We start from the raw sequence: 27,216 nt of genomic DNA, 5'->3' as shown, positions 1-27,216 counted from the left end.
TGTCATTGTAGTGTTTCGCTTTTATTAAGATGTTTTTAGTTTGTATAATTGTGTAGAGAATATATATGTATGTATCCAACTTTGTTAAGGTTTTACAAACCACAAACAAATTTAAAAAATGTTTTAAAAAGCATAGTGGTTTGTGTTGTAGTAGTGAGAGAAATGGGCACAATAGCTGCAAAATGACAGTTTGCCATTTTTGATGGTAGATTGTTTAAAGCACCAGAGTGATGACTGATGACAGATAGAGTCAATAGGGTTGAGACTGGTTACTGGGTTGGGCACTAGCTGCAGAGATCTATGTAACCAGTGGGTCAGATTGTTCAGACCATGTGTAAACAATTGACTCTCCCAGTTCTGAGGAAGCACATTTCTTTTAGCATCCCGATGTGAATTAGGTGTGCACCAAACTGTTTGTTGACCAGTCGTGACATACCTCTTTATGTGCAATGCAAAATAATGGCGGGACTGCGTTCACATGGCACAAACTAAGCCATTGCACTTTTTTCCAACTGCATATGCATTATTAGAGGCAAGTTGTTATATGTTAAATTAATTAACCCTACAATTCTACATAAAAGTATTTTAAAATTATCCAGGAATTGACATTTTCATTGGTTGATTGCGTGAGCATTTTAAAAATGGCTTGTATTCTGATAGGGAGAAATCCTACCTGCCTGGAAAGCTATCACCCAATCTCTATCATTCCTTTCCTGGGAAAACTCCTGGAAAATGTGGCCATCTCCCAGCGTATTCTCCAAACTGAATCTGTTGGCTGTCTCCATGACCATCAGTCTGACTTCAGAGCAACCAGAGGCATGAAAACTGCTCTCCTGAACACCCGTGATGATCTGTTCTCTAATCCTGAATCCATCCTTCCTTCTATCCTCATCCTCCTGGACCTTTCCTCTGCTTTTGACATGGTCAATCATGCCATCCTGATCAATCGGCTCCACGAGAACCCGGGCATCACAGATCAGGCGCTGGAGTGATTGACCTCCTTCCTTCTGAACCGACCCTCCCAGGTAAAACTTGTGTCCTTTCTCTCCACCACCTTTCTCTCCACATGTGGTGTTCCCCAGGGCTCTACCCTCTCATCCTGACTCTTCAATGTCAACTTGGTCCCTACGGCCCACCTGATCTCTACCTTCTCCTAAGTTTCAGTGTTATGCGGATGACACTCAGCTCTCTTACAGGTTCCCCTCAGCCTCCTCTCCTCTCTTGCTAATTCCTGACTGTCTATCCGCGATTCAGGAGTGGTGCACCTCAAACGATCTCTGCCTTAATGCCAGTAAGACTGAGATCCTTCTCATTGTGACCCCTGCTCCTGCTTTCCCTCCGTCACTCTGGCTGCCCTCCTTGGGTCCTTTTCCTTCGCCTTCCTGTGAGGCAAAAAACCTTGGTGTTATCTTCGACTCCACTCTTTCCTTCTCTCCTCACATCACCGACCTTGCCAAGAAGGCCCACTACAGGCTGCACCTCCTCAGAGGTATTTTTCCCTTTCTCACTTTGCACCAGAAGCTCACTGTCTCCAGAGACCTGGTTCTGTCTAGGCTAGACTACTGCAACAGACTCTTTCTCAATCTGCCTTCCTCTATTCTGTGCCCTCTTCAACTAATCCAGAACAGGACCGTGAGACTTACCCTTGGCCTCAAGCCCAGGGACAGTATCTCTCCAGCCCTGAAATCTCTACACTGGCTCCTGGTGGCTGTAAGGATCAAGTTCAACACCCTCTGCATCATCCACAAGGCTTTCTGGGGCCGGGTGCACATTACATCCAACTCTCTCTTCTAAAATACGTTCCTTCCATAGCCCTTCGCTCAGTTGCCTTGAACTCTCTAAGGGTCAGATGCTTCTCCAAGCAGAGAGCGCGGGATAGATCTCTCTCCTCTACAGGTGCCTCCCTCTGGAATGGCCTCTCTGCACCTCTCAATCTTGAGCCGGACCACCCGAAGTTCCAAAAGCAGCTCAAGACCTTCATTCTCTCCTCTGCTTTCTCTCCCTCCCTCCCCTGCTGACCTACCAGTTTGCTGCGCCAACTGGTTGCTTGGCTACTTTCATAGTCGCACTGGGTACCAGGCTCCTCCATGATCAGTCTCCCCTGCACTGCCTCTGGCCCACCTTGCACTTAGGGGCTGTAACTGTTACCTCACTGTGCCCACTCCTTGAACTTACCCAGAGCTGTGCTGCCCTGATTGCACTTCCCCCCTCCCTCTCCCTGGCAATTCCCCCTCTCCTTTCCTCTGCACTTTGCGCTGCTGCTCTTGCACGATCTGAATGACACAAGGTCTAGTAAAACCATGGCCCTCATTACGATACTGGTGCTAAACCATGGCGCTATTAGCACCAAGGTTGGTGCCGGTATCGTAACGAATCCGCCAATGTTCAATGGGGAATTACCACCCCATTCCAAGGTTGGTGGGGCGGTAATTCCCCATTGAACATTGGCCCTTCCCCATTCCCATTTTTGCCCCATAGGGCTCAATGGGACTGGGGAAGGTGCTAAGTACGGTACCGCAAATTGCGGTACCGTACTTAGCACCAAGGTGCCTTTGTGGGTGCCTACTTTGACAGCTGGTCTAGACCAGCCGTTCAGGTCGGGTCCCGCAAAGGGACCTCATAGTAAGGCGCTAATGGGTTAACGGCGCTGCAGCCTTTTACGGCGCCGTTAACCCATTAGCGCCAGGGTCGTAATGAGGCCCTGTTTGTCTTGTCCTCCCTCTGTTTCCATCCGTTGTCTTGTCGCCCCTTGAAACAATTGTGTATCGAAACCAATCGAAACCCTCAATCAACCAGCGGTATAAGCAAGCCAGTGCACACAGGAAACTGTAGACTTCTTTTTTTCTCTTCAGTTAACAACAAAGAAAGACTTTTCTTCTTCTTTTGTAAAAATCTAATTTTGATTAAATACAAATAAAAAAAAAATATATATGTGCGTTATAAATGACATATCACATCTCATCACATGATCAGATGTGGAGGAACGGCATGTTGCATTTCTTGTACGTGAGATGACAATGTACATATAGTAAGGTGTTTTGGATTTGTAAGTGCACCCAGTTCCTGAGCTCCCAGACACATTGTAATGCATGAAACACTCACCCTATCAAAGTGCTGCTGCAGACTATGCTTCATTTGTGCTGTTTCCATGCCTGACATGGCACCCAGGCACCGTGTTAAAGTCCCAATTTCTTGGCCTGCATCCTCCCCGAGGAATATCCTCTCATCCAAGTTGCCAACAGATAGCACATACTCCTCATATACCTTGTTGATGGATTTCCTAAAGTAGGCAGACACATCAAGACATTTCTATTGCAGGCCAAAATGAAGCAAACATTATATGACGATACTTAAAAATCTGGAGCAACCTTTTTAGCCACTGTATAGTTAATAGCACAAATCATGCAATAAACATTTTCAAGAAATATGTGCCTTTGCAATCATTGGAAATGTACAAATGTGATTAGTCCAAAAAATGCCCTTTGCATCAGTTTCAATGAAACTCTTCACATATTTGCATGATTATTTCATTTGACACAATTGCCAAGAAAGAACACTTTCAGGGATATCACAAGAAGAGACATATAGTGCAAGGATGACAGTAAGAAAGAAAAGATTTAGGTTGGGATAGAGAGGTTGGAAGAAAGGCATGTAGGGAAAGAGGAATGAGTAGAGATGAGGAATACAAAAAAGGAAGGAGGCCGGAGGGAAGAACGGAAAGGGGAGATTTAAAGATGAGAAAGTAAGGTGAAGGTTAAAGAAGGACAGAAGACAGAAAGATGAAACTGGCCAATGAGTGCTTAAAATAGCTTTTGGTGCCTGTGCATTTTCAAAACTAGAATTTTTTAAAATTCACTGTTTGCCATTAAGGTACACATGAGCCTTGTCAAAAACCATATTTTTGAGGCGATATTAAGGCATGGAACCTGCGGGGGACACCCCCCAGCCCCTGCATTATTTTTAAAGGAGCGGGGGACACCCCTGCAAACCCCGCTCCCAAAAAACCCTCAAAAATGACCCCCCCCAAAAAATATTGCCTATGGCCGTTCCAGACGATCATATATACGGCGATATTTTTGGTGGGAATAATATGTAGTGATACTCATTTCATTTTTCACAACACTGACCCGCAAATAAAAGGTTTGTAACATAGAACTTCACATACTGATTTTGACAGCCACAGGATTTAGATGTGAAGATTGTCTGGCTAAGACATTATACTGCCTCCTTTGGAATCCAGGGCCCAGCCAGATATAATGGTCCCTTTCCTTGCCCAAGCTTTTAGCAGGTCCCAGGGATAAGGATGGATGTGCCCATGCTCAGTTCCCTAATGGTCAGAAATACTATAAATCTATACATTCAGTGAAAACGTTTTAGTTGAGACACAGTTAAAGTGAACCAATTTATCACAACAAAGCACAAGGAATTCTATGGGTATTGGAAGTGACAACCTTAACTCTGGGTCTTACAAATGATGTCATCCATAAAGTCATTTATGATGACATTGCTGATTCCATCTGTCATATTACATATGTGCTAATGACCTGAACTACGAGAGGGACTCCGATTTAAGGTTGATGTCACTTCCAACACTCGCTGAATTTAACAGGGTTTGTTGCAATATCTTGGTTCATTTTAACTGCGTCTGAACTTGTTAGGTAAGATTGTCACAGAACTGGTAAATCTTCCTGACCTGGGTCAACCCCAGAACTTTTTGCTTTATTAGTGGGATATTTTTCTTTAACTCTTTTTATGGGTGTCATGTTTTTGACTCTCCATAGTGTCTTTTTAAAGTTATCCTCTTTAACAACTTATTGGCAATAAGTGCCTCTTGTTGTTGGGTTGGCCTCGGAGCTCCCCTTTAACTTTCTTTTGCTAACCTTGAGAGAACTACGGTTCCCAAGGGCAGAAAGGATCTTTGGATCCCTTTTACATTTCATTCTGTGAAGCCAGCACACCCCACCTTATGTGGAGTGCTATGGAGATACAATGCCCTTTCACGTTAAAACTGTAACAATTCTGTTACAGCAACAAGCTTACCTTCAATGGCTGGTGGCAGTGATACCATGTATTAATTTGGTGCACCTTTACCGCCGGCTGTGTGCACAGCTGCAGTAAAGACACCTAAGGGTGCTCATTTTACCAAAATGGCCCGTGTCTTCTTTTTTCACCATTTTAGTGTTTCTTGTTCCTTCCCCTGACATCCAGGGTGGGAAATTCCTTTGAGTGATTTTTATCTTCGGCGGGAGTCCCCTGGACTCCCAGCCCAGGCTCCAGTCTGTCTGTGAGGGCAGGAAGCGAGGGAGGAGTCCGAAACTCCACAGCCCTTTGTCTTACTCCTCGCCTGAATGGGGACAAATCCCAGTGGGGGGCTGGCTGTCCTGATTAGACAACCAGACCGCCCCTTCTTATAAAATGCGGGGATAGAATGCAGAGGTTGTGCTGTAGTTCCTGATAAATACTGCAAACCTGGAAGCTGAAGAAATGTCGACCACTGGAACCGAAACCAAAGAGGATGATGGAGGAAAAGCAGCTGAAACTGTTTCCAGCGACTGGAGAGCCTGTTGTGTACCCAGAGCCTTCTGTAGCCCTTCCTTCCAATCGACCTGGGGACTTTGAGAACGACAAACCCGACCCAGACCCAGAGCCTGGTGAGACCCACTAGACTCAAGAAGACCTGCATTTTGAGCCATCCCACGCATTGCTGCGACCTTCCGTTGCTGCAATACCCCAATACCCTGGGACCTCGAGTCACTGTGTGGTGCACGATCTTACGGATTCCGAATCTCGCTGAAACTTCGTGGGCATCCTGGTGGGTCTCCAGAGACACAAATTGAGTCCCCTCAACAGAGTGCTGAACCTTTGTAACAAAGAGAAGTATTCAACCACGATTTTCTGTCTTCTTCTGTGCTCCTTGAAAAGGCGCCAAATCTGCTGACCCGCATTCAGCCGAGAGGGAAACCTTGCCTAGAGCCTGCTTCATCGTTACCTGCTGCAAAGTACCTTCCAGGGTCCTGTTTTCAGTCACCACGACAAGGAATCCACTGACCGGGTTTTTGGCTGCAGATCCTGCAGTCTTCCTGCTGCAAAATCTTCTTCAATTCTGAGGTACTTTGTTGGCTTGGGTATGTACTTACCTTAAGCCTGTTAGGATTTCTGTGTAGCTGTGGGTTGTTTTCTGTGATGGGGAGGCCTCTCGGCCAGTGCACCCAGTCCCACTTCTAGAATCCTGCTAGGGTGTCTTCTGCGAAGCCCCTGGGCCATCTTCTAACCCTAGAAGTAAAGTACTCACCTGTTTGCCCAGTTTTCCTAAGGAACTCTGACTTTTGGTACTAAAGAACCTATCCTGACACTGCCTGTTGGTCACTAGTCCTAGTGACCCCCCTTATGCCACTGAGAACACTCATGCTCCAAGAATAAGGGATAGACTTTCAAGGGATTGGGACGTTTACCTAGAAAAGAAAATACGTGCTTAAAAGTGACTTACTTGTAAAAAGTTGGTTGGTAACTGTAACTCCAAGAGTGAACCGTTACGAAAGTTCTTACTTACCTTGGATGTGTGATGCACTATTCTTAAAAGTATGGTAAACATATTTTCTCCCTTAGCAACTGTTTTGCCAGTCTAATAGAAAGTAGATGTGAAGGTATATTACTCTCCTGTGATTAGGTTGGGCCTGTTCCCAAAAGTAAAGTGTTGGTTTCACCAGATTAGTCGTGCTAGGATAATTGTATGTGTGTCCTCCAACTGGGTCTTGCTTCCCCTGACTTGCTGCTAGCCTGTCCAGAATAAGTCTGTATTAGGTTGTTGCCTACCTAGAATAACTTTGAGTCATTCAGTAAAGTGTAACATTGGGTTTTACTTTCCCCTTCACTGTGAGGTTAAAAAAGTATATGGGTTTTACTTATCTTGTGTTAGCTCTGTGCCATCCAAAAATAAGTTACAAGAGTTACTGCTTGTCTCTATCTGTAGTGTTATCACAAAAGTAGCTATATGATTTAACTGCACCTAGAATAAGTGTTCCACTATTCAAAAAAAGTGTATTGTCCAGTTGAGTGATTAAGTGATTTGTACTGAGAATCATTATACAACTGTAAGGGTCCACTGCCCTTCCCTTACTGAATGTAATTGTGAAAGTAACCATTGGTTTTTACTCCCCAAGAATCGGTGTGACCTATACTGAATGTGTATGAGAAGGTTTTGACTTCCCTAGAACTACTGTTAGGTATTTCCTAATAAGGTTTATACTTTGGTCTGTGTACCTTCAAGTATAGTGTTGTGTTTTTATATTGTGATTTCATATAATGTATTAGTGCTTACTTACCCCTAGATTTAAATAAATCCTTTATTTTTACAATACAAAGGGTCTCATTACAAGTTTGCCAGTCCGGTAGTAACGGCACTGGCAAGCTACCAGCACCGTTACTACTGGACTGGAAAACTATGAGTTCTGCTCGCGGGTGCCTTTCCGCCCACCAGGTCAGACCTGGCGGACGTATCTGCACCCGTGAGAAGAGAATGTCGGATGCACCGGCACCATTCACAAACAGTGCAGGTGCATCCGACCTCATTTTGCCCTTTTGGGCTCAATGGGAATGGGGAGTAATTATTACCGGCACCCGGCAATGGGGATGTACCGGGTCCACCGGGGCTGGAATGCCCCGGTACATCCCCATTGCCAGGTGCCAGTAAAAAACGACTCTGGCGGCAGCCGTGCCAATAATTACTGGCACACTACCGCCAACATCATAATGAGGCCCAAAGTTTTTCAGTTTTTCTTTGGATAATTTGTATTACAGTAAAAAGTGAGGTGGGTGCCTATTTGGTTGTACGCTTAGGTCCAAAATGTAGGATGAGACTGTGTTGTACATTATAAGAATGGAATTGAAGCAGCAGTTCACAGGGAAAAGTGGATACCCAAACCACTTACTGGAATAAACTTGAAAAAGATTTCCCAAGGCCGTGCTAAAAACTTCTAACAAATGATTGAAGACAAACTATGCTCAGGCGAAAGGGTTTGGTAATGAACAGTGTCAGCATTTATTAATCAAATTTATTCCACAGTTATTTAGAAGTTGTTTAGAACAGCTAATTATCTGTTCTAAACAACTTCTAAGTATGTCAGCTGTGTGTCAGCCTGGTTTTTTCCTAAGTGGTTTATAAGGCGCCAGACTGTGGAAGTTGTTGTTTGGCACAGTCCATCATACATTCTGCATCATTCTGTGACAGCTGATGTTTATACAGTCTACACCATTGGCGATAGTGTTATTTCTCTTTTTTGATTTCTTTTAACCGTGATTGTGGATCAGGTTCTCTCCCCCATTTCCCTCTTTCGCACCCACAATATCCGATGGAATTGGTGGGCATGTTTTTCAGGAACGGTCTTCCTTCTGTTTCCAATCTAAGCAAGAAGGTCTGTCAAAAAAGAGTCAAAATGATTGACATTAAAAAAAATCCAAAGTACTGTAAGCCAATATCCGCTCGGTTCTTCTGTTCACCAGGGCAGCCCTGTGGGGGTTCCAGGAGATTCTATTCAATCCCTGATTCACAGATTGTGGGGAAAGATTGACTCCCGATTCCATCTCCAGGGGCCAATCAAACTCAGCTGTGATCATCTCATGGTCACTAAACTCAATTGGTTGTACCCTAAAGCTTAAATACATGTGAAAAAGGGCCTCGTCCACAAAGAGGTAATCTAAGATCGCCTGTTTCGAACCTCTTGCGCATGTACTCTGACTATGTAGATCTCCCTGCACAAAGCCGTTCAGCCGGGTCAGACCCACAGATTTCAGAAACTCAAGCTATCTTTCTCCATACTTGGACTTTAGGGGGCAGGATACCGAGTAGTCTCAGGGCAGGGATCGGATTTAGAAAAGCAGAATTAATTCAAATCCCCTTACCCCCTAGAACTACCAACCCCTCCCTACAGTCATCCAACCATTTTGAGACAAGATCTACCATCTCCTCCAGAATACATTGAATGTTACTCAGTTTGTTATGCTAGCATATATTCAACAGTAACAACTTGTGTTTTTTCCCTCTTGGCATTATTAAAATGTGAATTGCCAGTAAGCATTTATTTGAGAGATAACCATATATAGTCTATGAACAGCATCGCAATCCTTTTTATAAGGGTAACAAGTCCGGCTGACGGCCTCCCCACTTTGGACCTTTAACAGCTGAGGCGAAAGATGTTACATAGCCATTCACTACTGGTGCGTCAATTAACCAGGTTTCCTGGATGAAAATGATAGTGTATTCATGAAGGAGTTTTCCCAAATCTGGATTAGAATATAGGAGAGTATGACCACAGCTATTCCAGGAAAGGACAGTAAGTTTGTTAGTATCTATTCCCATGCCTCAGATGGTATTACGTATGGGTGACTTCTGGAGCCGAGCGTCATTCCTTGTGCTCAAATCTGGTTCCAGATGTGTCCCCTCCCCATCTCCACCTTGTATTAATTTGACCATTCATTCCATGAATACGCTCTGGGGGATTTGTGCGATTTGTCTCACTGTATGCAAGCACCTTCTCTATATGGGCAGCACCCCTCCTGCTCATTTCTTTTGAAAAATTAAATCCTAAGTGAAATAGGGAGTCTATTTCGGTTTGAACCAGATCAGATACAATTTGTGAGGCAAATGTTAGTAATACTACGTCTGTTCTTCCTCTAAATGCAAATTCTATTCTGTCTGTCTCTGAATGATATTGCTTTCATACTAGAAACTTGGGAAAGCAGCCTCAGAATCCCGGATCGGTTCAATACGAAAGACCTCTTTTAATATTTTGTGCATGTAACCTTAAACTTTGAGCCTACTTTACCTACTGCTGAAATTCTCGGTGTAGGATAGTTTACCTCTGTTGCTTTGCTTTGAAATAGGTAACTGTAATAGATGAATCGCTGTACTTTCCACTTTATTGGAGGAAGTCATCTCTCAAAACGTCCCCTTTTCTTAAACTAGATAGAGGCGACTGTGGAAGATGCCTCATTGGTTGATTTTGAGGAAAGGGTAGATTGTGGGCATTGTAATCTTTGGGGCCCTCTCGCACTTGTGTAGTGTAATGTACAGCTTTTCCTGATCCCACACGCCACACACCATTGCTTAAGGGCGGCAGGGAGGGGGAAAACAATGCTCAGGGAGGGTTTATAGTCATAGCATCAAATGCCTTACCGTCGAAAAAAAAGCATCAAATGCATTAAAATAAACCCTTTACCTTAAAATAAACTGCATTAGATGCTTTTTTTTCAACACTTTTTTTTAGATGGTAAGGCATTCGATGCTTTGTGTTACGCTATGGCAGCAGGGGACCCTGACTGCTGCCGTACGTTCGCAGGAGACCTTCCGCACAGCTGATCAGTGCTTCCGGCTCTGCGGCAATACTCCTCCCTCACAGCAGGGCTGATCCTTCGGTCCTGTTACAACTCTTCTCTCGGTTTCCTTACCAGACCAACAAGCGCAAGTCTACCATTTGTTGTTTACTGTAAAACTGTCCTAGTATCCTGACAACTCTTCATCCTCATTAAGGTTCAGTTATATTAGACCAATCCAGCACGCATTAAGAATTCCTTGGTCCTTACCCTATAATTCTGGAACGAATGTACATTGACTATTTCCTGGAGCTGGTTTACTTTTTCTGCTAAAGTGCAACTGAATGCTTTCCAGTATATGCACCAACCCGGACCTAGCGCGTCCCTCGTGCCGATCGGGTGTATTTTCCTATACTAACCTTCCCATGAAATTATTTTTTCCTGTTGTTGTGTTCCACCCATTTGGATATTTTCTTCAGTATCAGTTTCATCAGGTTAGTCTATCAAAACCCTCACTCTATAAGGGGTTCTGGATTGTCAATTGGTTTTTCACCTTGGGTGTTTTTTCTGTATAGGTACAGGATCATATCTCTGCCCTATTCACTTACACCAACTCAGGTACCTGTTGTTCTAATTAGAATTGCTGTAAAACACATAATTGCAACTTACCTATTCATTTCTGTAATTTCCTTGCAGCATTGGTTTGGCGATGCGCGTGTTCCCCGCTCTTTTGTGCGATAGACAACTCTGTCTGTTTTTACCTAAATAGCAGAGTGGTACATCGTAAAGAAGAGCCCCTCATTAAGAGGAAGCCTGATTCTTTGAGATCAGGGGACGTGGGATTCTGGAGACTAATTACTGCTTGTTCATATACCACTATTCGTCTTTGGAGGTCGCATAACTACCTTGCAGTGTGGTGAGTAACACTTTGGCATTCGATGCTATGACTAGATACCCTCAGGGAGTTTCCAGAAGAAAGTGTTGACGATTCATCATGGGAATGCACCCTCTCCCTCATTTAGAGTCCCAACTGTTTTGGACATAACTGTGATTGTTTGGCGTTTGAGAGAGAGATTTGAGCTATAGAATCTGTGTACTGAGACAGCTCAGTGGACACCGAGAGGTTGCCACCACATGTGTTTTTTGAGGAATAATGGAGAAGGACCGAGCTCAGAGAAGTCCCAGCTTGGGTCGAGGTATTCGCATGTTTGGTCTCATAATGACTTATCGGTGGCCTCCCCGAGGGGAGAGAAATCGATTTACATAAGGCTTTGAAGATGGAGTTTGAGATTTTCGGGTGTTCGAGATTCTTTTTAGCTGACCTTACTCTTAGTTTTGGCTTTTGTATTACCAGCTTTAAGGACTTTATTTTGCAGAGGACTTTATTTGCCCTTTCTGGTTCCACCAAATAACCTCTTAGTCCAATGGTATATATGCCACCTTTTCAGAGGGGACCAAATCCGAGTCTATCTGTGATTTTGCCAATGGTAGTTCCTGCCCTCCTGCTGAAGGTTTCACCCCCACATTTAATAAAGAGAGATTTGGGAATTTGCCTCGTATTAGATCAAGAAGTGTTGCATGGGTGTGGGAGTCTCTCTGCAGATTTTCAAACAAGGAAATCAATGAGCTCAAAACCTGATTTAATTCTGTTAGCATCGGGTGAGTTACCCCTAAAATCGAGGGGAGGGGTTCTAGAGCCTTAATTGCCTAGGATTTGCCGGAGCAGAGGTTGACTCATAAAAAAAAAAATCATGTTTTTATTGGCATTTATATATAGACATTTACATAGATATCGGATGCTTCCGGTTTTGCAGTACTGTTCGTCTGTATGCATATTATTCATTTTAACATTAAAAAGTTAACATAACAACACACACAAACTTTCTTCACGCTACAGGCAACATGTCTTATACACTTATTCGTTGTCTTTCGCAGTTGACCTGGGGGGTCATGTGTGGGGCTAAATGACGCTTAGGGTTCCGCTTCCCGGGTGACACCCATGGCAAATTAACCTTTTGCTACAATAAGCTACGGTTGTCTCACATACAGCATATGACTGTTTATAGGGGTTTGTCGTCAGATGGTTGGAGCATGTCCCAGACTAGCATTCTCCAGGCCTCGTAGTGAATACTTGCATCTTCTCCTGACCTAGCAACCGTTTTACCCCATAGACTTGACTCTGCCTCTGCCCACCGTTCAAATTCCTTGTTCCAGCGTGCGTATTGTGGGCCCCTGGCCGATTTCCACATCATTGCTATGGCTCTTTTTGCCAGTATACAAGCCATGTCCATGAATTTCACCACTTGTTTAAATTTACTGACCCCAGGGTAAATTCCCAACAGGTATTCTTTCGGAGTCCACTAATATCTCACAATCCCTGCTCTTCTGCAGGCCTGTTCAATTTGTGACCAGAATCGTTGTACGTGCACACATCCCCAGAACATATGCATTAGTCCTGCTTCTGCTACTCCGCCCCACACCATGGGCAGAGGGGTTGCGTGTTACTGTTGAATTTGGCTATCTTGCATGGTGTCATGTAGGTGCGGTACAATACGTTCATCTGGATTAATCTGAAGCGAGGATTCCTGGACACTTCGCGAGGGTATGACAATGTTCGCTCCCACACCCGGTCTATTATGCCTCCCCCCAGGTCCGCCTCCCAGCGTTCTTTCAGCGCTGTACTCCTGGGGTTGGGTCTATGTGTAAGTAGGCTGTACAATCTGGACACTGGTTTCCAGCCATCACTCAGGTTATAGATTAGGGTCAGTAGGGGGTTAACCTCTGGCTCCTCTGGCCATTCAGTCCACCTCCTCCTCGCCTATTTTCTAACCCTCTGGTTCCACAAAAACTGCCCTTTGGGGAGCCCCTCCTTCTCAATTAAGGATCCAAATTCCCTGAAGACACCCTCCTCATACATGTCTCCCCAAGTGTAAATGCCCCATCTTTCCCAGTGTCTAGCAACCGCCAGGTCTGTCCTGTCTTTACAGACATCAACTGCTATTGGGACTTCGGGTGAGTAGGGGTGCCCAAGCTTCAACAGCGTCAGAGCCCTTTGCCACACCTGTCGCCCCAGTGTCACAAGCACGGATGTCGCTGCCAGGCTCTTTGGTGTTAGCCATAGTATTTCCTTCAGGCGTGTCGGGCCACTAGACTCTGCAGCAGCTCTGTTTCCGAGGTCACCTCGCCTGAAGAACATTTAGCTATAAAGCTTAATTGCGCTGCCAAGTAATATTTCTCCAGATCAGGCAGCTGCGTTCCCCGTTCCTTGTAGGGCAAATAAAGTGTAGTGAGCGCAAGTTTGTGTCGGGTCGTGCCCCATAAGAATTCTCTTAGGAGTGCCTCCAGTAGGCGGAAGAAGGAGGCCTTGATATAGTAATGGACATTGTTAAAGTAGTATAAAAATCTTGGTAAAATTATCATTTTGGTGATAGCAACCCTGCCCAATAATGACAGGGGTAGTTTAGCCCAGAATTTCATGGATTTGCGTAAACCCTTCACTATGGCTGCCGTGTTGCTTTCATGCATTCTTTCTGGCGTGTGTCCTATGTTGACCCCTAGATATCGAAACGTTTCAGCTGCCATTGGAGCCCTACTCTCGGAAATTCATCTATGGTTTTCCCCATTAGGACTGCCAGTGGAAATATACAAGACTATGCTCCGCTGAAGCGTATCCCCGATACCCTTGCGTAATTATCCAGCACCTCCAGTATCACAGGCACGTTACAATGCGGGTCGTTCATATATAATAGCACATCATCTGCATAAAGTGACACTAGGTGGTTAATTCCCCCTACCCTTATGCCTGCATCGATGAATTGTTTTCTAAGATATATAGCTATTGGCTCCAACCCCAGCACATAGAGCATGGGTGACACGGACACCCTTGCCTGATGCCTCTGAGTATTGTTCCATGCCGACGACACCACTTTCCCGGATTTGACCCTCGCCACCGCTTCTGTGTATAGTATCTTTATTCATTTGATGAACCATTCACCAAACCCAAACTCTCTAGGTACTGCTAGCAGCCACGCCCAATATATGGAATGAAACGTTTTTGTTGTTTCTAGTGAGATGATTGCATAGTGCGCCTGTCAGTCAGCCGTATGTGCTATGACGTGTTGTAGTCGGTGCAGGTTCATGGCTGTGCTGTGTCCCCGTGTATCAGCTCGCTGATCACCCTCGATAGTCTCTTTGCTAGTATGGTGGTGAGTATTTTTATATCGTAGTATAGCATTTCCAGTGGCCGATATGAGTCACATCTGTCCGTGGCTTTCCCTGGCTTGGGGATCGGGATCACTAAGGTCTCCCTCATGCTTGTTGGGAGCAGCCCTTTCTCATATGCCTCCTTAAACACTTTGTGCAACATTGGGGTCAAGACCGCGGCGTATGTTCTATAAAACTCAGGGGGGAGCCCGTCACTTCCGGGAGACTTACTAGTGCTCAATGATTTAATTGCCTCAGATATTTCCTTAGCCAATATATCCTGCTCAAGTGCCTCACATTGTGTTGTACCCAACCTAGGTAGCCCAATTTCTTCCAAGGTGCCTAGTATATCTTCTTGGGGTACCAATTCCATATGTTTATAAAGGTGGGAGTAGAATTCAGTGAATGTATTGTTAATTGCCTGCGGCGATTTATGTATCTTGCCCTCATCGTCTATAAGTTCTGTGGCCAAGTGCCTTGGGTGTTCCCTCTTGCACAGCCATGACAATAGCCTGCTTGGCTTGTCCCCCTCCGCGTGTGCCCTGGCGGTTCTTATTGTGTAGTCAAGTTTCGACAGTCTATCCCAGGCCTCCTGACAGCTTCTCCTAGCCTCCGCCAGGCTTAGCTCCTCATCGCGGGTGCCCAGTGATCGTGTTTCCATCTGTCTAATATCCTCCTCCCTTTTCTCTAGTTCCGCCCTCAGTGTCTTTTGAATACCTCCCGGACTAGCTACGGCCTCCCCCCTTACCACTACTTCCATTTCCTCCTACACCGTGCTCCAGTCTTTCACACTGCCTACATTTCGTTCCCAGTATTCCTCAAGTTTTGCTTTGAGCCCATCTGTGAAGATTTGAACCGTCAGGGTGTCTGCGGCCATCAGCCACAATGGTATGTGGGCCTTGGGCTCGGCATCTTCCACTCTAACAGGAGTGGCAAGTGGTCCGAGATTGACCTACCCAGATAGTGTGCCATTTCCGTTTCTGCTACGTGGGCCCTGTCCACACATAGTCTATCCTAGTGTACAGGCAGTGGGGAGAAGAAAAATATGAGTTGCATCTGTCTCTAGGGTGTAGTCCTCTCCATACATACGCAAGATCCAAATTCTGCAGCAGTTTATTCAATGCCACAGAAGCCACACCTGGTCGGTTTGCATGTGGGAGAGATCTGTTCAAGTCGAGGTCCCTTACACAATTGAAATCCCCCTACCCCCAGAGGAAAAAGCATTCCCGGTATGGTGTTTTCTTAGCGCATAGCATGTTGAGGTAAGATAGAATTCCGTAATTGGGGAAGTAGGAGTTGACTATGTATATTTCTACGTATCAGGTATCTCCCGTCTGCATCAGCCTCCAACCCCAGCAGCCGAAAAGGGACAGCAGCATTTATCCATATGAAAACGCCACAGGCGTATTTAGAGTATGCCACTCCCTAGCCTTGAACCCCCAGCACTCTTTGACCTTGGCCAATTCACCCTCCGTTAGGTGGGTTTCCTCCAGCAATGCAATGGACACTTTTTTTCTACTGAGAAAGGACTTCACTCGGTTTCTGCGCACAAATATGTGCACATCCCCCATACATTCATGTTATTATCCTAATGTCAGCTGCCATGGTCACATGCGGCTGCTTCCCTTTACCCGCCCACTGTTTCCCCCCAACTCAGCAACGCCCGTATTACTGGCTTACTTTCTCAGGGTAGTGTCCCCAGCCTCCCCTGTCCAACTACGCTCCAGAACAACTTTTTCCCTTTCGTTTGCCCTTTGACGTGGAGAACATACAACAAACCCAACGAAAAACAAAACTAAATATTTGCGCCCAGCTGCTGCTCCCTTCTTGCAGCCCATCCAGGCCTTCTTGTGTGAGTTACACTGCATCGGCAACCGGCCGACTTTACCTTTGCAGGGATCAGCCTTTCGAACCCAAGGCAAGTGGCCCGGCGTTGCCCCATCTACTTTAGGATTCCACTCCATGTTTGCTCCTCAGTATCCAGTCTGCCGTTGTAAAACATAGTAGGCTTATCAGTTAACAATACAATCCCTACGTGCCCACTACTCCCCCCATTGTTAGTTAACATTCATGCAACAGTTTCTTCTCCTTTATCTAGGTTGTATTCAAGCCACAGGGTGGTTGCCGCCAGATTCTCAAGAAAAATAGGACGGCCTTTGTAGATCACTTTAAGCCTAGACGGGTACATGAGCATATACTTGATGTTCAATTGTCGGAGTCTGGCCTTAACCGGCAGAAAGGAGTTTCTAGCCCTTTGAACCGCTGGTGTATAATCCGGGTATATGGCTATTGTACAGTTTTCCTGACATATCTCTCCCCCTTTCCTGGAATATTTCAGTATTTCTTCCCTATCCTGGAAGTTGATAATTTTTGCGATCATTGGGCGAGGGTGCGACCGCTGCAGTGGTCTTTTCTGCAGGGATCTGTGGGCCCTCTCCACTGCAAATCCCAGTGTGAGGTTGCCAGCTCCGATCTCTTGGAAGTACCAGGGTCTCTACAAATCCTGTGGGGTTCTGGTCCTCGAGCCCCTCAGGGATGCCCAGTAATCCAACATTGTTTCTCCGGGCCCGCCCATCTGCATCCTCAGATCGTGATTCCAACACTGCGTTCCACCTCTCCAGCTCCTTCAGCCGTACCTCCAGGTCTCTCGTCGTCTCAGCAGTTTCTTTCAGGCCAGTCTCTGCTGTTACCCTCTCTGCCAGGTTTCGTACATCTTGCCTCACTAACTGCATGTCCACCTTCAGCTCTTCTATTTTGGTTTCTATTTTTCTTTCTATCGATATCTGGAGTGCCGCAGTCGCTGCCAGTACTTGGTCATCCTTGCTGCCGGAATCCGGTGTCTCTGTTGTCTTTTGCGTATCGGGGCTTCCCTGTGTTGATTCACAAGTTCTGGCTGCATTATTGAAGGAGTCCATGATGGTTGCCTTTCTCTTCCCTTTGGATGGGGACGTAGCATTGTGTTTATTGCTGTGCATCTTTATCCCTCAGTGGCCGTGGCCCTCCTGACCTCTCGGCCGTGTAGTGTTTATGGCTGCCGGCTATGTGGCAGTTGACGCCTCCTGTTAGTGCTCTGGGCAGCAGCTCAGCAGGTGTCTTCAGGTTTGCTGTTTTTGTTGATGTGCTGTGTCCTGTTGGTGTTGTCCTGTTAAGTGGAGGGCCCAGCCTCTGTACTCTAGGCTGTGGGACTGTGCCTTTGGTGCGTCCCCAGTATCCTGTGCACTGTAGTAGATGACGCTCCCCCGGGGTCTCTGCTCCTTGGCTAGGCAGTGTTGGACCTCAATTGTCCAGCCCCAATCACTGTAGTGCAGTGTGCCTCCACCAGGTCAATCTATCCATGGTGTCTGCTCGCCCTGTAGCCCAGCTAGCCATGCGTTCTTATGTGGTGCGTACAGTGTTTTGCTTCTTTTCTCCTTATTCCTCTTTTTTGATTCGTAGGGGGGCATTCACACCTATCAGCGCCAGCAATTTCGCGCTCCGTAGTGGACTCTAGTCGTTTGACCCTTGCTTGGTCTGTGGCTCTCTTCCCCCTCCGACAGTCACCATCTGTTGTCAGGTCTCTGCAAAGCCTGCCCTTTAGGGGAAGAGGGGTGCTGTTGGGCCTCGTTTCATGCCCTATCCCCAGTGGAGGGGTCCAAGTTTGTGTACAGTGACTCAGGCCTTTCATTAGTTGCCGCAGGCTTACTTAGCAGCAGCTGCACGCTGTGTATGTAGCAGGCGCTCAGTATAGCAGTGCTGGTGCCGGATTTTCCACCGTAGGATCCAAGCAATGCTTCCCCCCCTGATTGACAGTATGTATCCCTTGCAGTTCGGGGGCTCCAGCAGCTCAACGCTTACCAATGCGTTCTAATGCACTTCCCCCAGTACCTTATTGCTTTAGGGTCCTCACTCGTTAGAGTGTATGAGCCTCCGTCTGTCCAGTTATTTCAGTGAACACTCAGATGCATGAGGGAGAAGCGATTTTCATCCGGGCAGGCAGTCTCAATTCACCCCGCAGGCCCAGCGTTGGGGCATCTATCCACCCAGCTCTTAACAGTCCCCTAGATCAGCACATCTACAGCAACCCCCACCGCACACAACCCGTGGCGCTGCGTAGATTAGCTTGCACATCTCAGTTGGGTCGATTCCCAGTGGCATGAGCCGCTGGCGGACCGGGCTGTGGTATGCAACTCGGGCCGGATCTTCAGCGTGTCCAAAGGGCCCGACGTGCCCGCTGTTTGTATTCCCGCACACCTGTTCCGAGTATGGGGCTTTTAAGTTTGTGCCGATTCAGGGACTCCCGATCGCACGGGTGTATAACTGTGGCAGCCGCGCCCGCAGGCAATGTCTCATGCTGGTTTCCAGGATATGGTGCGGGTCATGTATTCGGGGGTATTGCGGTCCGTGTCTCCTCCCGCTTCGCCGCATGGCACCAGGTCCTCTCACCGGCTCAGTTACGACCGCACCCCCAGCGCCGCACGCAGGCTTGTCAGTGTGGCTCCTGCGGGCAGCCAGGAGACCCCCCACGTTCTCAGGGGAGCCGTTCGTCTTCCTGCTCCTTATGTTTAGTGGCGGCGCAAGGTCGCTACCTTGATTTCGCTTCTCCTCCACTCTCTGCCGAGCTCAGAGGGGTCCCACGTCAGGGGCTCGATTTCACCAGCCTCGATGCAGCACTTCTCCTTCCACCTTTACTTGTCGCTTAATGACGCGCAATCCTGTTCAGCAGCAGTGCTCCGCACATCGGGCTTTCGCTGGTCCCCATCTTTACACTGCAGGGCCGTAGCTTCCAACCTCCTTATCTGCAGTGAATTTCCTTTGGTTTTTGTCTATTTTGCAAGTCGGGACGATATGACCACTTCCCCTACCCGGCCATCTGTCGGCAGTGCCAATAGTGTAAGTTAAAGTGCACTTTGCTAGGATCTATGAGAGGATCTTGACTGGAGCTCCGTCCGAAGGCTACTTCACTCCATGGGCTCAAGCCACGCCCCCCACAGGGGTTGACTCATAGGAGGTAATAGATGAGTCAGAGTCTGAATAAGTGTGGAGCTTCAGAATAAAATCGACAGAGTATTCAAGAAGAAGGCCAAGCCTTGTTCATCCACTTCAGTTTCTTCAGAAGACATAAGGTACACACTAGTGATTGGTTCAAGCTGTTGCATTGAGGCTATAGATGTTGTGATATGATCTCTCATTAATCCTGATGTAGAGGGATTTTGGCTAACTAGTGTATTACACTTCTGCTGTTAGTGATTGGTTCAAGCTGTTGCATTGAGGCTATAGATGTTGTGATATGATCTCTCATTAATCCTGATGTAGAGGGATTTTGGCTAACTAGTGTATTACACTTCTGCTGTTTAGAAAAATAAGAGTTTATCAGCTTGGTTGCCTTAAAGTTATAAATTTGAGGTGTACGAATCGCCGCCTGTTCCCCCTCCTGTTGGTTAATAGTAACTGAATGTATGTTATTTACTGCTGGAGGTAGGAATTCAATAATGGTGGAGGGAGGAAGAGGTAGATCAATTGCGTACTGCAGCGCTGCGAAGCATCCAGTTCCAGTGATTCAGATGTTTTTGCACCACTCCTTAAATCCATGGCACATCAGAAAGATAACCGCCCCACGGCCACCAGTGTTTATGCGCTTCCGCGCTTCAGCGCGGGGACACAGGGACCACAGACCAAATAACGATCTGCGCGTTTTGCAGTCTAGCTAGTCCAAATGTGGCTTCTGATCAGTCGCCCGGGGTTCAAAGGCTCCAAGCCTGCAGTCATCCCGTTAAACACCTATGAAACAAGAAGGTCAGAAGGAGAGGAAAGCCCTGGAGCTTGGCACATAGCACGATAACGAGTAGAGATTTATGTCGACAGACAGTTACTCGCTGTTCAGAGGACATGGGTCCTGGGTGCAGCCGTCCACTGTCCCACGGTAACACGATAACACACTGTGCATACAGCGTGTCCCCCGCGCAGGCAGGATGTTTTGAGCAGTGAGTCACGTTTAGGATTGATAAAAAGTGTAGACAGACTGGGTTCCCCAGGTAGCACAGCGAAAATGATTCCCAGCAGCAGTAGCACGAACACGATAACACACTGCGCATCATGCTTCTGCACCGAGTGATGAAGAGGGAAATTATATATGGGTTGAAATTGTATATGGCTGGATCATCGTATTTCAACTGGCTAATGGAAGAGGTCATCCGGAGGTAACGCTTTCCATCCCATATCATACTGGAGATGGTGAATCTGTGGGAAGGGGCCCTTACCACACCAACAATGCAAGCCCATGCCCTGGGTAGTATGGCTCAGTGGCAACGCGCTCCTCTTGGAAGCAAGACAACACAGGGCAAAATAGTTTTTAATCCCGGGCCTGTGCTGAGAAACCTCTTTGGTATTAAGTGTGTTATAATAAAACTATTATAATAATACCACCACTTTTCAATGTACTGCCAGCCCTGTATTTCTTTTCAAAAGGCTACTTCCAGATCATCAGTGGCGACATGGTGGTGATATGATAAAATGGTCACAATCGCAGGGCCACAACAAGGTCTTCAACATGATCCTTACATTTGACGGTGTATATAATAAGCATGCCTCATTATACATGTACCAGGGCAGGATTAGTGAGGGCATTTTAAGACATAGCTGGGTACTATGCATTTGTGTCGCCATTGATTGCACCCATGTGACTCTCATACCCCCCCAGCCACAGAATACATTAAGAAGCAGAACACTTTGCATGTGGCTGCTTATATGAATTAAATGCATCATGCGTGACATCAACACAGTCACAGGCCCTCATTACGACCCTGGCGGAAAGTGACTGACCGGACCGCCACAGCGTAAATAGCGTTTCCGCCATTGCACGAAGGAGCAAAGTGCGGCCCATTCCGACCCATCGGGCACGAGCACCACGGCATGGCGGAAGTGCAAAGTCCGCGATGGCGGAAATGACCCCAAAACGGCCCACACTGCCGCCGTACGGCGCCCTAGGTGCAATACCGCCACCCATCACAGCGGACACCGCAGTGTGCGCCTACCGGAAAGTACGGTGACCGGAAATATACGGAAACGGAAGTAAAAACATGGGCCCGGAACGGGAAACATCCCGCCGTACACCTATAAAACCACTAAAACCACACAACCACCAAAAACACTACCCTGAGACACACCCCAACCCGTCATCCACCCTAGCGAAACCAAGAAAAATGGGAAAAGTAGCGAAGAAAGCGTGCGACCGCAAGCGGCAGGTCCACTTCTCCCGTGAGGAACTCACCGTGCTAACAGAGACCCTCCAGGAGAATGCAGCCGTCGTCTTCTCCACGCAAATGACCAGGACGGCACTTGCGAACAAGAAGGCCATATGGGCTCTGGTGGCACAGCGGGTAAGTGCGGTGGGGACCGCACCCCGCAACCCACAGCAATGCAGAAAGCGATGGGACGACCTGCGGATACGCGTCCGCAGCATACTCTCTGCCAACCGCAACATTGCCACAGCCACCGGGGGAGGTCCTGAATCACCCATCAAGTTGACCCCCTGGGAAGAAATCTGTGCCTCCACCATCGGAATGGAGAGCATAGAGGGAGTCGGAGGGATGGAGAAAGGAGTGCAGACATCCGAAGATTCAGGTAGGTGGGCCAGATAAAACAATGCCAAATCCACAAAGTCCAATCATGTGAAGCACCATGTGTCCACATAGTGCAACAGAAACACATGTCCAGGAGAACGTCCACACACATCGGCCTGATAGCGCACGTTAAAACCCACAATAAATACATAATTAATTAAAAACCCCTAAAACACGCACTACGCGTGCAGCAGGCACACCCTAACTGCAGGCTGCCAAACAACTGCACCCTCACTCCACACACAAATGAAAGCACCTCCAAGGCCCCGACCCAAATCACCCTCAGGTACCACCCCAATGCATGTGATACAATGCCATTCCATTTCCCACAGACCCATTAATAACCCTCGCCCTTCTTTACTCCACCACAGGGTCCGATCCAAACGACGAGCATCAGGACACCCCTACCAGCACACCTGCAAAGAGGGCCAAGACCAACGGCCAAAGACCCTCCACCTCAGCTGCACGCATCAAGACACGGCAGCAGCACAAATCAGGTGGCAGCACAGAGGAGGGAACATCAACAGGCACCCCAGCAACCAGCATGCCCACACCACCACCACCACAGGTCCCCCCAACGGATGCCACAGAAGGCACTGCCTCTGGTGGCAGCAGCACCATAGGTGACACCCCATTGATGGCAGCATGCTCCGACACAGAAGACGGGGATGTCGAAGTCAGATCCATCCATGACCTGTCCCAATCCCCCTGTCTGTCCCATCCCGTACAACATGAGGATACCACGCAGGGGCACCCACAAGACGACGACTGGCCATCCCCCACAAGCCCTGTGGCAAGGCAACATGAGGTCAACAGCCCCTCTGTGACACCCCCGCAAATGGCCATGGCCCAGCAGAGGCAACAGTCCCTCGACCAGTTAATCGTGCAACAGCAGCAACTGGCCACGCTCCTCAAGGACCATGCCGATGAATGTGGGGGCACTAAGGCAGACATAGAAACATCAACTGAGACACTTAGGGCAGAAATGGAGAGAGGTACAGAGACACTAAGGGCACAAATGGAGAGTAGCACCGAGAGCCTGAGAGTCCAAATGGAGAGAAGCACCGAGAGCCTGAGGGGGGAACTGCATGCGACGTCCAAAGACGTATGTGCCGAACTTGCCGCAGTGCGCCGTGTGCTCACTGAGCTCTCGCAAACCCTTAGGGACATGCATGGACGTGAGCAGGCAGAGACATCATCCGTTGCAAGTTCCGTCCAGGGCAGCCCCCAACGTAGATCTGGGAGGAACCTGCGCTCCACAGGCAGGGGTGCCCCTGATACCCGCAGAGGGGGCTTGCAATAGCGACAGCCCACTGACAATGAGCATCTTTGGACACTGGTGTTCGGGGGGGAGGTAGGAGGGTGGAGGGGGTGTGTTGGGCTCACTTGGGTGGCGGGTCGATAGGGTGTTCAACATGATATCACATATGCCATAAACAGTGCACGATCAACCAATGAGATGTGTGGACATTGATCTTTGTGTACTAGGCCATCATAGGCGTACAGTCCATATTGTGCATGTCCCAGACACACACAGTGCCACGAGTCCCGTGTCCATGTATCAGCCACCAGGCGTGAGTGCTAGAAGCATGCATCAATGAGATGCTGACGAATGTCACGGCCCTCCGGTGCCTCGCAGACTCCTTGAGGTGCTGCCACATCCCCACCCTCATCACGACCATCATCAGGTGCTTGCAGTTCTGCGTCAGGGGGCATGGGCACATTTCTACGTACGCACATGTTGTGGAGCATGACACATGCCATCACCATCTTTGCAACCTTCTCATGGCGGTACAGGAGTGCCCCGCCAGACCTGCTGAGGCAGCGGAAACGAGTCTTCAGTAGGCCGAATGCCTGTTCTATGACTACACGGGTACGTGAGTGGGCATGGTTGTAGTCCTCCTCATGCTGGTCCCGTGGGTTCCGGACTGGTGCGAGGAGCCATCTCTTCAGTGGATACCCAGCATCACCTGTATGTGGACGAGAAACGTATGATGTGGAATGCCATTGCTACGTACGCACACCCCCCCCCTTCCTGCCAGGTCATTGCCGCATCACATACCCCACATCATCATGCATGAAATGAGACTCACCGAGTAGCCAGGATCTGTACCCTGCGTGTCGCTCCATGTAGCGTGGTATAGTAGAGTTCCTCAAGACCATAGAATCATGGGTTGATCCAGGGAATCTGGCACAACAATGTGTAATGATCCTGTTGGAGTCACACACCATTTGTACATTCAGGGAATGAAATTGTTTACGGTTGCGGTACTGGGCCTCCATGTCATGTGGGACGACCAATTCCACATGGGTGCAGTCGATGGCACCAATGCAACCCGGTATGCCGGCAAGTGCATGGAATCCCACTTTTGTGTTTGTAATTTCCTGCTCCGAGCGTGGTAGAGAGATGTAGTCGTCTGCGTGCTGCAGGAGGGCATCGAGCACTTGCAATAGTGTCCGTGAGAACAGTGGCTGGGAAATGCCATGCAACTGTCCGACTGTGTGCTGGTAGGTGCCTGTGGCCAGGAAGTGGAGTACAGACACCACCTTCAGTAGGGGTGGGATGGCGGTTGGGCTATCTATCATGCTGACAAGGTCAGCCTGTGTCATGTCCACAATGGCGGCTATGGTGTCCCGGTCCAGACGGTAGAGGGTGTGGATCTGCTCATCAGTGAGGTTGAACGGATGTGCTCGGAGGCGTGGGATTGCGGGCTGCCTGCGTGGTGGTAGTGGCTGTGCTGGCGGCCCTTGCTGGCCCTGCCTTGCCCTCCTCCTCCTCCTGCGTCTCCACCGTGCGGCCGGTTGTAGTTGGTGTTCGTCTTCTTCTTGGAGTTGGAGTACTTGCAGTGCTATCAGGTCCCCCAGGGCCAACATCGCGAGTCCTGCCGGTAGCATTTCGGAGTGGGTTTGGTTGTGGGAGGAGACTGGGTGTGCAATTTATGTGTTTTCAGGCTGTATGGCCTCCGCCGGTGGTGATTCATTCCACCTGTGCAAACTGCTCTCCCCTTTAGCCGAGCACGTCCCGCACACAACGCTGCAATTCGAGGAATGGCATCTTGCTATTGCAATCATGTATTTGTACCCGATGGCCGTGTAACATTGGTTGATATGTTCATTCTGCTATGGTCCCATTGTTTCACATACTATCTGTGCAGTCGCGAACATACTTGTGAAGGGTCAGTGGAACGTAGTACTCGAGTAACGGTGGGCCCTCATGCATCACTGTACCGAGTTGCAACGACGGGCGGGGCGTCCCATTTGTGGGTGAAGGCAGTTGCCATTTTCACACACAGCCGCACTAGATGGATTAATTAGTGATTTCAAACGGCCACAGATGCCTCTTCGACGTGATGTTGCAAATGAGGAATTCGAAGGGCGGCGCTTTCGGTTTTCAGCTAGCGGCGAGGAAATGCCCACAGGTCTGACTGCAAATATAACGTTCTATTGTTCAATGTCCTTGAGACAGGGGCCATGGCGAGGATGCAATGATTGATATGAATGGTTTGGGATGCGCAATAGCGACGTGGGCGATGAGGCCGGACGTTCCCAAATACATGTTACTTCACTACACTGGAATTACGGGCTGGGGCACTGTGGATTTTGCAGGCTGCATAACGCACAGACTCAATGGATATTTCTAATGTTATGTGAGTAAATATTCAGGCGTTTTAATCCCGGGATGAGGGAATGATGAATGGATGCATGGGCAGGTGATTTGATACAGAGTTTGCCATGTACAGGGCTTCTTGGAATCTATCCGCCTCCCCTGCGCTATGTGATGCAGGGCTGCCATAGTGGGACCATCGTCTATCTGGCCTTGTTGAGCCCTCCCTGTCTCGACGCGCCCTCAGACACTTGTGTCCATGCACGTTACCAATCCCATCTGATGGATTCTGTTTTGACAGACGCATGCACAGGTACACTCGTTTGTGATGGTGTTTACACCTCGATATAGATGGTTATGAGTCGCAAGTGGTTTTGGGGTGGTGATGATCCTTTGGAGTGGGCTAGCATGCATATGGCTGTGGATTTAGTGTGATCATTGAAGTGAGTTGTTCGGATGTAGTTCTGATTGCCATTCTGTTCTTTTTCTTTTCTTTTGGTTGACAGGTATCTCCTCCCCTTTTGCCACTGCCATCTGTATGCCACTCCTGCAGATGGCTTTTACTCCCGACACCTGCTGCTTCGTGTTAATCAGTGGAGCAGCATTACGATCTTATGGGACGATCGCCAATGGGCCACATGCCCTTACGCAGTACTAGTGGCTCGGAGCATCATTTCGGCCTTTCAGCTGGACTAGTGCCTCCCCATTGGGACGGCCCTGCGGTTCTGTGCTCTTCCATGTTGCCTTTTCGTACGTGAATGTGGCTCTGTGTACCATGATGGAACAGGGCGTCACACAAGTAGTGGCTGGTCATTTCTTGCGGATGCAGCCCACAATGGTGAAATGTGTTTTGGAGTTCATGGCCTAATGGCTGTATGGGCTTGGTGATTTTGTTGTGCATTAAATTTCTATTCTGATTTGGCCCGTGTAGCGTTCTTCTTTGCAAGTGATGTGGCATATTCCTATTTGGGGAGCGATGTATTGGGAGGAGATCTGCATTGGGTTCCAGCTTCGGAGTTTAGTTGCGTGGTACTGTACTGGGCGCGTTTGCCTACGAAGCCCAGTGAGGTCAGGGATGGGGGCTGCCAATATGACTGTTTGAATGTTGTCATGCTCAGGGGCGGGGGATTGGGTTTGGTGTAACAGATGCCGGTCAGCCAGGTGGACTGGTGGAATGATGTGATTTTCGGAATATTGCTGGTCACAGGTGCCTGTGTTTGCGTGCGTTTCGGGGGGGGGGGGGGACTGTGGTCATGTCCATTGGATTGGCTTCTGTATTCGTGCCATCTGTGCCCTGCAGCTCCCATTGGCCCCTCTTGTGTTTCTTTTGTTCGTTGGCATGCATGGGTGACTTGTACATTTCACTGGTTGCATTGTGACTTCATTGCACCTACGGGGAGTTGTACTTTGTGGGCTGGGAGCGGTGTACAGGCACTCAGTGGGGCCGTTTACGGTTGATTCGCGATGCCGTACTTCTCACCATGGCGGAATGGTACATTCCGC

The 27,216-nt window shown here is 48.1% G+C and overlaps 1 protein-coding gene across 5 annotated transcripts in view; it reads right to left on the bottom strand.

Annotated features, from left to right (window-relative positions):
• Nucleotides 1-27,216, bottom strand: part of RBL2 (RB transcriptional corepressor like 2) — a 953,306-nt gene that overhangs the window by 598,055 nt on the left and 328,035 nt on the right. For all 5 annotated transcript variants that reach the window (XM_069639547.1, XM_069639538.1, XM_069639539.1 and 2 more), the window contains exon 8: nucleotides 3,103-3,280. In XM_069639547.1, coding sequence (XP_069495648.1) covers nucleotides 3,103-3,280 — 178 coding nt within the window. The remainder of the gene's footprint in view (nucleotides 1-3,102; nucleotides 3,281-27,216) is intronic.

This window comes from Ambystoma mexicanum, chromosome 1q (assembly GCF_040938575.1).
Source record: "Ambystoma mexicanum isolate Mex_15411 chromosome 1q, UKY_AmexF1_1, whole genome shotgun sequence".
In the NCBI taxonomy this organism is placed as follows: domain Eukaryota; kingdom Metazoa; phylum Chordata; class Amphibia; order Caudata; family Ambystomatidae; genus Ambystoma; species Ambystoma mexicanum.
The sequence above is the reverse complement of the archived record's forward strand: the minus strand, read 5'-3'. Positions and strand labels throughout refer to the sequence as shown.